We start from the raw sequence: 10,555 nt of genomic DNA, 5'->3' as shown, positions 1-10,555 counted from the left end.
AATCCTGCACTGAGTGACCTCACACAGCAAGCCCTGAACAGGAGATGCTGACATGGATTTGCAACACCCAGTCCATGGGACAATTCAAGGAGTAGGACACAAGGTGGTACCTGGAAAAGATTCCCTGGCCTTGGACATCTGCTGTAAGTGAGTCCAAGGGGATGCAGATCTCCTTCCAGAGACACCCATGTGGAGGCAGGGGAAGGAGGGCACCACGTGCCTCTCCCTCTGAGCTCTCTCCCTAAATGTAAATTAAAGTTTGAAGTTCACCAAAAAGGAAGGTGAGAAGTAACAGAAACTGAACCATACACCAAACCCGAGGTGCTCTGTGGGTACTGCAAATGTTTGGAGAACATCTGGGAGCTGAACTTGGGAGGGTAGAAATACACAGATCAAAATTACAGCAGAAAATGTACCTGCAGTATAAAAACAGTCCAAAAAGTGGGAAATGCCCCAGGACTTGATGCCAACCAAGCCTGGGCCAACACTGGTGCTTCAAACACACCCAAACTCCAGAGCAGCCATGACTGCAGCTGCTGTAACACATTGGATTCCTATTTTGTTCTTTAATACAAAAAAGCAACCAAAAGTCCTTAACGTCCCTGTCCCTCTGAGCTACTCGGCTGTCCAGAGCTTGAAGGTTCTGTCGTAGGAGCAGGTGGCAATGAGCTGCCCATCCAGGGAGATGTCCAGCCCCATCACCTTCCCCTCGTGCCCTGCCAGGGTCTTCAGTGGGGACCAGCCAGGGTGGGTCCAGATCTTGGCCGTGTTGTCGTAGGCGCCCGTGAGCAGGAAATTCCCATGGTTGGCTGCACAGGAGACAAAAGGGGAGTGTGAGAAGTGTGACTTGCAAATGAAAACATTTCTGCTCAGCAGCACAGGCCTTGCTGAGCTGCAGGAGTGCCTTTGAGCTGCTGGAGGGCAGGGCTGGGAGCAGCAGGACTCACGTTCGAACCTGACGCCGGTGACCAGGTTCTGGTGGGCAGGGATGGTGTAGATGCATTTCCTCTGCCGCAGGTCCCACACCTTGCACGTGTTGTCCCCACTGCCCGTGGCCACGTGGTACCTGCCAAGGAGGGGAGGCAGAGCACTGTTTAGGGAGTGGGGTTTGCACTCAGAGCTCCCACATCAGTGCCAGCTCCCTCCTTACCCGTTTGGGGAGAAGTTGATCCCGTAGATCTCCTTCAGGTGCCCCTCCAGGAACATGATGCAGCGGCCTGTGCGCAGGTCCCACACCCGGCCAAAGGCATCCAGGCCTCTGCAATCACAGGATCACACACTGAGCTGGGCTGGCTGGGACCTTACAGCTCATCCTGCCATGGCAGGGACACCTCCCACTGTCCCAGGCTGCTCCAAGCCCCAATGTCCAACCTGGCCTTGGGCACTGCCAGGGATCCAGGGGCAGCCACAGCTGCTCTGGGCACCCTGTGCCAGAAGCAATTCCTTCCCGGTTTCCCACCCAGCCCTGCCCTCTGGCAGTGGGAGCCATTATTCCCCAGCAGGAATCCCTGGTGAAGCAAGGCCTGGTGAGGGCTCCCAGCCCTGCAGAGCCGAGGGCAGCTCACCCGGTGCCGGCCAGGGAGCCGTCGGTGTGGAAGGCGATGTCATAGACGCCCTTGCTGTGCCCCTCCTGGTGCAGGATCTCCTCCTGCGCCTCCAGGTCCCACAGGCGCCACGAGTGGTCGTAGCTGCAGGAACAAAGCACTCGCTAAGTCACAGAGTCATTGGGGCTGGAAAAGCCCTGCAGGACCAGAGTCCAAGTGTTAACCCAGCACCACCACATTCTGCACTAACCCATGTCCCCAGGTGCCACATTCGGATGTTTTTTGAACACTTCCAGGATGGTGACTCCACCCTTGGGCAGCCTTTCCAATGCCAGACCACCCCTTCTGTGAAGACATTTTTTCCCAATATTCAGTCTAAACCTTCCCTGGTCTCCATATAACTCCAGGAGAACAACTGGATATTTCACCAACTCTGGAAGCATTTTGTTCCCACTGAGACCACGAGTGTCTCACCCAGGGGCAGGGATAGGAATCCCAATGACCTGCTGTCACTGACACTGCAACAGCCCAGCTGTGGCCAAGCCCTGGCACCCCAGGTGATTGCTGAAGGCAGAGCCCAGTGTCCGTACCAGGTGGTGCCCAGGAAGCGGCCGGACGGGTGCCACATGACGCGCGCCACGCGCATGCTGTGTCCCTCGATGTCTGCCACCGGCTCGTCACTGCAACACAAACCAGCCATGGGCCACTGGCACAGCACTGCCATCTCCTTGTGATGCAGCAAAAGCTCTGCTGACCAAACCAAACCAGGCAGGAATATGACAGCTGTAGCCAGTGACTGAATTCTGCCTTTGAGTCAAAGCTCTGTGTGAAACCCTTTCTCCACACCTCCTGTTGTTTGTAAAGCTCTCCTGGGATGATGATGATGATTAATGAAAATTAACAAGGCTCCTCTCATTAGCAGTTTTAGAAGTACAGAAACAAACAACAGACTACCAGAATTGCAGGGAGTTCTGAGAACACAAGACCCTGAACTGCAGCCACTCCTGCTGCTCTGAAGGATGCAGGGAGACAGGATGGAGGAATATTTATTCTCCCAGAATGACAGGCAGCAGGTCAGGAGCCTTCACACATGATCTGAACAGCAGTGAAGTTTCTTTCCAACAGGTTAATTAAGATGTGGTCACATGAGCCTAACAATCCCCCTGTCCCTTTGCACAGAGACACTTTTGCTGTTAGGAACTGTGATTTTCAGCTGAGGATAAACAACTGGGGCTCTGGGAGCTGCCTGCCCTTCCCAGGAGCACTGCAGGCTCCACTTCTCAATCAGCTGACACAGAGGCTCAGTACCTGATCCAGTCTCCTCTTCCCAGGCCTGAGAGGTGCTGCCCATCTGCCAGAGCTCCTCTGTGAGGTGACATCCACTTGTTTGCAGCACAGGCAGAAGTTTTTATGCCTGGTTGTGTATTTGGTCAATCCCTCTCCAAATCCCAGTGCTTTCCAACCACCCAAAAATTCATTTCTTAATATCCAAGAGGGACAATTTTCTCCTAAGTAAGATGTTCAAATGAAGCAGTCCCCAAACCTTCCATCCATCAGCCCCAGCAGTTCACCAATGCCCAGCAGCAATTCTGCCTCAATCCCTGTCAGACCATCTCCCTTCACCCTGACTCCCTAATCAGGGTGATCTCTCTTCCTGCAGAAGAGGCTGAAAAAACTGAGGCCAGGCAGTGCACTGGGGTAACTACAACAAAAGGTCATATTGGCAGGAGGATGGTAAATGTCTGCAGGAATATGGAATAAACCCCAGCACAGCAAAGCTGCAGCTGTGCACATCTGGAACAGTTCTGACCTTTCCAGGTTCCAGAGTTTGACAGAGCCATCAGCTGCACAGGAGGCCAGGCTCACATCCTTCTTGTCCAGGGACACTGTGGCCTTGGGGTGGAACACGATTGCCCCCACGTTGGTGCTGTGTCCTGAAGGGGAAGGAAAACCAAAATTCAGAGTCTGCTACAGGATCTTGGGCAGTTCTTCAGAAAAGCAGCATTTTCTTGGTACTGGTGAAGAAGGTGCCTAAACACTTTCACTGTGTCCTCACTGCTGGGTGACATTGCCCTGTCAGCCCCAGCCAAACTGCACTTTCAGGCAAAGCATCCAACATCAAGGTTTGGAACCCTCAAAGTGCAGACAAAATTCAATGTATGAATCAAAGGATTTGTCCTCACATCTGTATTTAGTCCAAGTTGTGACCACGGCTCAAAGAACCTCACTGTTGTCAAGTGCCCTGCCCAAAACTGCTGCTGTTTGTAACTCAAGTAACTCAAACCAGGTTTGGAAACCAAACCAAACCAAACTGTTCAGAAATAGAAACAGCAAACTCAGAGCTGAGCTAAAGGCCAGGTCTCCCTTCTCATTACATGACACATTCCCATGCTCCCAAGCCAAGGGATGCTCTCAGTAAGACAGAAATCTGCCAAACACAACATTTTAAATCACAAAGTAATTCAGATGTGGGAGCTCAGCACAGAGAGGAAGAAAAGAACCAAAAGGTTCAGTGAGAGCCAATCTCTACCTCGTAAGGTGTGGACCAGGTTGCAGTCAGGCACAGACCAGAGCTTGCACAGCCCACTCCTGTGGAGACAAGGAATGGATGTCAGTGGAGATGGAACATCAAGGAACAGATCAGTCCTGCTCAGATCAGTGAATCTCTGCGCAGCTCTAAAATGAAGTGCTGAGAGCTCAGAGCAGCCTCTCACAATTCCTAAGCCTCCAGGAGCACTGGTGTGCTGTCCCAGCCCCCAGAGCAGGTGCTGCCTGCAGTCTCACCAGCAGGCTGTGGCCAGCAGTTTGGAGTTGGGGCTGAAGTGGCAGTAGGACAGTGGGCGATCATCCCCGATCTGACTGCAGAAATTGTTCAAGGACTGTAAAAAATACAAAGAAAACCATCAATAAATGACTGAAGTGCAACCAGCCCAGAGCTATCCCCAGGCAAAGCTTGAGCTGAGGGAGGCAAATGTGGACAGAGGGCAGAGACCCTTGGAAAGTCACTTTCAAAGGAGGAGCTGCCTTGGAGCCACTCCAGCTGCAGCCTGGCCCAAGTGGCCCAGCATGGCCTGGGGGCACAGCTCAGCCCCCCAGGGCCACCCATGGCATGTGGCACCCAGCCCAGAGCTCTGCAGCTGCAGCTCTGACACAGAGCTGGCTGGAGTTTGGCATCCTTCCACAACTCATCCAAAGAATCCAACCAGACAGACAGGGCAGAGGGGACAAGCAAATCCTCTGGAGTAAACAGGATTAGGGGGGCAGCACAGGCTGTGCCTGAGCCTCTCTGCCTGGTTAAGCTGGGAATCTGGCTTAGCATGCTCAGAAAGGGCATCTCAGAGTCATCCCAGCCATGTTCAGCACCTGGAGCTGGGCATTTCCCTTGGATTCCCTGGCTCCCCAAACCTGTGCCCAAGGCAGGAATACACTCCTTTAGCCTCACAGCTGAGTGGCAAGGCAAGGCAGGGATGTCTCTGCATCCCTCTGCCATGCACAGGGACAAATTCCATCTCCTGGAGCACTCTGAACATGCTTGAGTGACACAGAGAAAGAGAGGAAGAGCAGAACTTGCCAAGATTGCAGAGGCTGCTGTGCATCTGGACAGCACCTCAGGCAGCTGAATTCCTGCTGAGCTCTTTGGAGGATGTGCTGTGAGCACAGCAGTGGGGCAGCTGCCAGACCTACCCTCAGGGATTTGTGCAGCTCCTGCCTCTGGGATGTCCTGGTGGCCTCGGGGATCTCCTTGAGCAGCCTGGCCTCCTCCAGCCGCTTCGCTGCCCTGGGAGAGCAGAGGTGAGAGAGAACCCCCAGCACTGCCCTTCCTGCTGCTGGAAATGCCTTTCCCTGCTCTGCCCCACACTGGGCTAATGCTGGATCAGCCCCTGGCAGCTCCAGCTCTGGGCTCACTGGACTTCTCTCCCCACTGCCTGGATTTCCTGTGCTACCCACAATGGGACCTGCACTTGGATTTGACAAATGAAATGGGAGTGAATTTTGCTGAAGTGATGGCCACATGAAAAGGCCATCAAAGACATTATTTCCAAAACAATACATATCTATCCAGACTAGCAATTCTGAAATTACTGCAACAAATATATTTTTCTCCCTTTAAACATTTGGCTTCCCAGCTTGTGAGTGGTAGGGAGGTATTTTCACAGTACCAACAACAGTAGAACTAACAGGTAGTTTAGGAAGTATTGTTGCACTGGGTGAAGCCAAGGCATAAGACAAATGAAGCATGTTATGTTTTAAGCTGCCTTCAAAGTCACTTAGTACAAACTAAGGAGAGTTTTCAGGCATTCACAATTTCATGATATATCATCTCTTATCACAGCAAGAGGATGGAGGGAGACAGATGAAGGAGGATTTAAATTTAGAAAATAACCTAACCCTGTATTCTCACAGTTAAACTTTGGGGAAGGAGGGTCATGAAAGAAAAAAAGCAACTTTACTCTTTTGTGTCTAATTTCTAACATGGTTCCCTTTGGCCAAAATTCCCTCCCTCCTCCTCTGAGCTGTTTTCTCTCACCTGGGGAGTGAGTAGTTGGCCAGCCACAGCCTGGCTGTTTTCAGACTGCGTGGGCCCTCGTGGTACCAGGTTTGCTGATACTGTGAAAACAGGAATAAAACAGATGGAAAAGCTCTGGTGCTTCTGCCCCTGTGTTCATTCCCCTCAGCTCCTCCCAGCACCTGCCCCCAAACCCTGCTGTGCTCTGGCCTCTTTTTAAGGACCTTCTGCACAACTGTAAGCCCCAGGAAAAGGGATCTGGGGAGACAAATCAAATTCTCTGCCCTACAGATCCAATCCTGACATGCTGCCACTTCACTCAACATTCCAGCTGAACTCATCTGCATTTCCTGACATGTAATTACTGACATGACCCTTTACTGGGAGTTTACATATCACCCAGTAAAGACAAAATCCAGAGCTACAGAAATTTTTTCTTACAGTACAGCTCAAAAATAAGGTAAAATGGACTGAGAAGAGAAACAGAAACAGAAAGAGTAATCAAAGGCAGAAACAGATGCAGCAGCAGCAACATATTTTTTTCTTCCCAAGTGTAACAAAAGTAAGGGACTTGCTACAGTAGGTAAGAGCCCACACATCTGCTCTCCTGGTTTGCACACTGAGTGCAGCACAGTGAGTAAAACCCACACTTGGTGCTCCTCACTGAGACAAAACATTGCCACAGGTTTGCTGAAATGGGCAACACAGAAAAACGGCCTGAAGGGATGACATGAGAATCCACAGGCTGGCCAAAGCCAGGATGTACCACCCCTCCCTCAGCACTGAGGGGACAGGAGACACCTTTACCTCTTCTTTGGACTTTTTTGACCTGTCATCATCTTTCCTGGTCTTTTTTAATGCATCTGTGCCGACCACTGAGAGGATGTTCCTTAACCTGGAAAAGAAGTCATGAAGCTGGATTTATTTAGTCAGTGAATTCTCAGCTCACCTGACAAATACCAGTGTGACATTCCCTCTGCCTTGGGGCTCTTAGAACAGAAATTCACATTGGGTTGGGTTGAAAGGGACCTTGAAGCTCATCCAGTGCCACCCCTGCCATGGCAGGGACACTCCCACTGTCCCCCACCCCCAGTGTCCAGCCTGGCCTTGGGCACTGCCAGGGATCCAGGGGCAGCCACAGCTGCTCTGGGCACCCTGTGCCAGCCCTGCCCACCCTGCCAGGGAACAATTCCTTCCCAATATCCCATCTAACCCTGGAAAAGCCATTCCCTGTGTCCTGTCCCTCCATCCCTTGTCCCATATCCCCCTCCAGCTCTCCTGGATCCCTTCAGGCCCTCTGAGCTCTCTCCAGAGCGTCTCTTCCCCAGCCTGCTCAGCCCCAGCTGTGGCTGTGTGAGTGGCAGCACACACCTCTCCCTGCGCTCGGCAGGCCCCTCCCCGAAGAGCGTGATGGGCTCGCCCAGGGCCCTCAGACACGCCTTCACCTCCGAGTCGTCCGTGGACACGTTGATCTGCCGGGCGCGCTTGCGGCGCTCGAACTCCGCCAGCACCTCGGCCTGCCGCTCGCTCATGTGGTCCTCGAGGTCAAACACCTCCCCTGCACAGACACAGCCTGAGCAACAGAGCCACGGCACAACAGCTGGGGCTGGAGATCACCCAGTGCGTCCCCTGCCAAGGCAGGGTGACCCAGAGCAGGGTGTCTCTCCAACAGGGACACCCCACACCCTCCCTGGGCAGCTGTCCCACAGCCCTGCCCCTGCATCCAAGCAAGGAGCGCCCAGCCCTCTGGTTTGAGGGGATGCCCAGAGAGCAAGCAGAGCCATCTGTGGGAAGGGATAACAAAGGGGGGTTGCACAGCCTCACCAGAGCTGATGTTGATGTTGCCAGCCTCCAGGGCAGCCTTCATGCCCTCCTTGCCCAGCAGCCCCGCCTCGCCCTTGGCCAGGCGCTCGCGCTCCTTCTCCTCCAGGCTCCCGTAGAAGATGGGCGCCCGCTTGGCCGGGGGCGCCTCGCCCTCCTCGGCAGCCTTGGCCTTGGGGGGCTGCAGGAGAGACAGTGTTGAGTGTGTGTGGGACAGAGGAGCCACCGACAGCCTGGCTGTGCCAGCAAAACCGGGCTGGCCACCGTGCACAGACCCCCTCAGAATCGCAGACTGCTTTGGCTTGGAAGGGGCATTAAAGACCCCCCAGCCCCACCCCTGCCGTTCCACTATCCCGGGCTCCTCCAAGCCCCTCCAGCCTGGCCTGGAGCATTTCCAGGGATGGAGCAGCCACTGGACCTTGAGGTTTTTGCCCAAAGGCCAAAGCACAAAAGGAAAACGCCACATTAAATTGCTTAAGTCAGGCAGTGTTGTGTCCCTATTATTTACTATCTGCAGAGGTAGTTTTTAAAAGCTTCAGAACACGAAGCTTTTTCTCCTCTTGCTGAGCGCCAGCGCAGGAGGATGCCATGCTGCAGCTCCCAGCGCCTCCCTGCAAGGCTGGGGAAAGTGAACGGCGCCCGGTCCCTGCCGGGAGAGCAATCGGGACTGTGCAGAAATGCAGCAAAACACGCGAGCCTGCGGGCTCCTTTCAATGGCTCCGGTGTCACCGGTGCATCGCAAACCCCTCGCAGCAGCAGTCGCGACCCCCGCGGCCTCTCCGCTGCTGCGCTGCCGTGCGGGGAACGGGCCCGGAGCCGCCCCCATCCCCGGACACTCACTCACCTCGGGGGGCCGCGCCGCGCTGCGCGCCGCCGGAGCCCGAGCGGTGGCCATGGCGGGAGCGGCACCGGGAACAGAACCGGGAACCGAAAACAAGCCTGGAAAGGGAGCGGGAACAGGAACCAGAGAACGGGAACAGAGCGGGACCCGCAGCACACGGGCTCCGGCGCCTCACGGCCACTTCCGGGTCGCGCAGGACATGTCGGGAGGTGTGACGGGGTCAGCGGCGTGCGCGGGGCACGCCGGGACATGTAGTGCCCTGTAAGGGCGGGACGCGCGGGGCACGCCGGGATATGTAGTGCCCTTTAAGGGCGGGACGCGCGGGGCACGCCGGGACATGTAGTGCCCTTTAAGGGCGGGACGCGCGGAGCACGCCGGGAGATGTAGTTCTATTGAAGGGCGGGACCCGCGGGGCACGCCGGGATGCTGGCGGAGCGGGCGGGGCTCGCTGAGGCGGGAGCGCTCGGTCCTGTCGCGGGTGGCGGTGTCGCCGGTCGCGATGCTCCGTCGGAAGCCGACGCGGCTGGAGCTGAAGCTGGACGACATCGAGGAGTTCGAGAGCGTGCGGAAGGAGCTGGAGGTGCGCGCAGCGCCAGGCGCGGGGCGCTCGGCCCGGCCCCGGCGCTGAGCGGCCCGTTCGCCCGCAGAGCCGCAGGAAGCAGCGGGACGAGGCGGAGGCGGCGGCGGGGGGCGAGGAGGCGGCGGCGATCGGAGCGCTGGGCACGGAGCACAAGAGCCGCGAGCAGCTCATCAATGACCGCATCGGGTACAAGCCGCAGCCCAAGGCCGGCGGCCGCACCGCGCACTTCGGCACCTTCGAGTTCTGACGGGGCGACCCGCTCTGAGCTGTTCCGTTTTCTGGTTAACATGTCCGTGAACGCCCCTTGGCCGAGTGTTCCGTTTTAAATAAATATCTATTCCTTTTTTTTTTTTTTGTAAAGAAAAGAATAATAATCCCACGAGCTGCTGTAAATGGCTGCAGTGACCAGGTGGGGATGGGAACACTTGGATCACCCATCCCCTGCTCCTGCCAGCAGGGGTGTCTTAAACCCGGGAGGATCCTCTGGGAAAGCGATTTGGTGATCTTAAACCAAGTGGAGTGTGGCCACCTGAACCTCCAGTCCTACCTGCTGGTGGCCCCACGGAGGAGAAGGTCCCAGCAGTGTCTGATGAGTGTTTTGGGATCAAGGTGCCACAGTTCTGGGTGCCAGGCACTGCTCTGTCCTTTCCCGAGCAACCAGGAAAGAATCCCCTGTCTGTCCAATCACCCAGTCCCAAATAGATCCCAGAGCTGCTTCCCAATCCTTGTCACAGCTGGGATGTGAGCAGGGAATGGCTGCAGACCTGGATGATGGGCTGGGCCCATGATGTGGAGTGATATCCTGTATTTTCTGACTGAGCAGCTTTTCCTTTACACTTCTCTGTTCCACCTCCATCCAGCCCTGCTGCCCTGGTTTGTCCTTGGAATGGAGCTCAGGGCTGTTTGCTGCTTGGATCAAAGGCCACCAAATACAAATCCAAATCCTTATGGATGGTGACACGTGAAAAGGCCAAGGACACATTGATTTCTTCAGCAGGGCCCTGGATTTACCCTCATCAGGTGCCAGGGCAGGGTGAGGTCAGACTTGATCTAGATGAAGGTGAGATTTGGGGCAGAGCCCACTCAAGTCTGGTATGCAGTGGGGTGAGGTGAAGTAAGCAACTTAAAAATCTGAGCAGCTTCTTGGTGCTCCCTGCAGCCTGGGAAGGAGCAGGGCAGGCTGCCACAGCCCTGGGCCTGCACCAGGATACCTGCAGGGAATTCAGGAGCTGGAGGCACTCCCTGCCTCTGGCCAGGGCTGT

General features: G+C 55.3%; 2 protein-coding genes across 2 annotated transcripts; one reads left to right on the top strand and one right to left on the bottom strand.

Annotated features, from left to right (window-relative positions):
* Positions 1-318: 318 nt before the first annotated feature.
* PRPF4 (pre-mRNA processing factor 4) lies at positions 319-8,909 on the bottom strand. The gene is made up of 14 exons (XM_056505067.1): positions 8,717-8,909; positions 7,876-8,053; positions 7,423-7,609; positions 6,859-6,946; positions 6,073-6,152; positions 5,229-5,322; positions 4,329-4,423; positions 4,075-4,133; positions 3,355-3,478; positions 2,135-2,224; positions 1,566-1,688; positions 1,151-1,258; positions 948-1,066; positions 319-809 (listed from the first exon to the last, which is right to left on the bottom strand). Exons 1-14 carry the CDS (start codon positions 8,765-8,767, stop codon positions 616-618), a joined length of 1,590 nt encoding a protein of 529 aa, XP_056361042.1. The 5' UTR covers positions 8,768-8,909; the 3' UTR covers positions 319-615.
* A 218-nt stretch (positions 8,910-9,127) lies between these two features.
* CDC26 (cell division cycle 26) lies at positions 9,128-9,644 on the top strand. The gene is made up of 2 exons (XM_056505040.1): positions 9,128-9,293; positions 9,361-9,644. The coding sequence occupies exons 1-2, from the start codon at positions 9,213-9,215 to the stop codon at positions 9,538-9,540; spliced, it is 261 nt and encodes an 86-aa protein (XP_056361015.1). The 5' UTR covers positions 9,128-9,212; the 3' UTR covers positions 9,541-9,644.
* Positions 9,645-10,555: the final 911 nt, after the last annotated feature.

Source organism: Oenanthe melanoleuca, chromosome 17 (assembly GCF_029582105.1).
Source record: "Oenanthe melanoleuca isolate GR-GAL-2019-014 chromosome 17, OMel1.0, whole genome shotgun sequence".
Classification (NCBI taxonomy): domain Eukaryota; kingdom Metazoa; phylum Chordata; class Aves; order Passeriformes; family Muscicapidae; genus Oenanthe; species Oenanthe melanoleuca.
The sequence above is the reverse complement of the archived record's forward strand: the minus strand, read 5'-3'. Positions and strand labels throughout refer to the sequence as shown.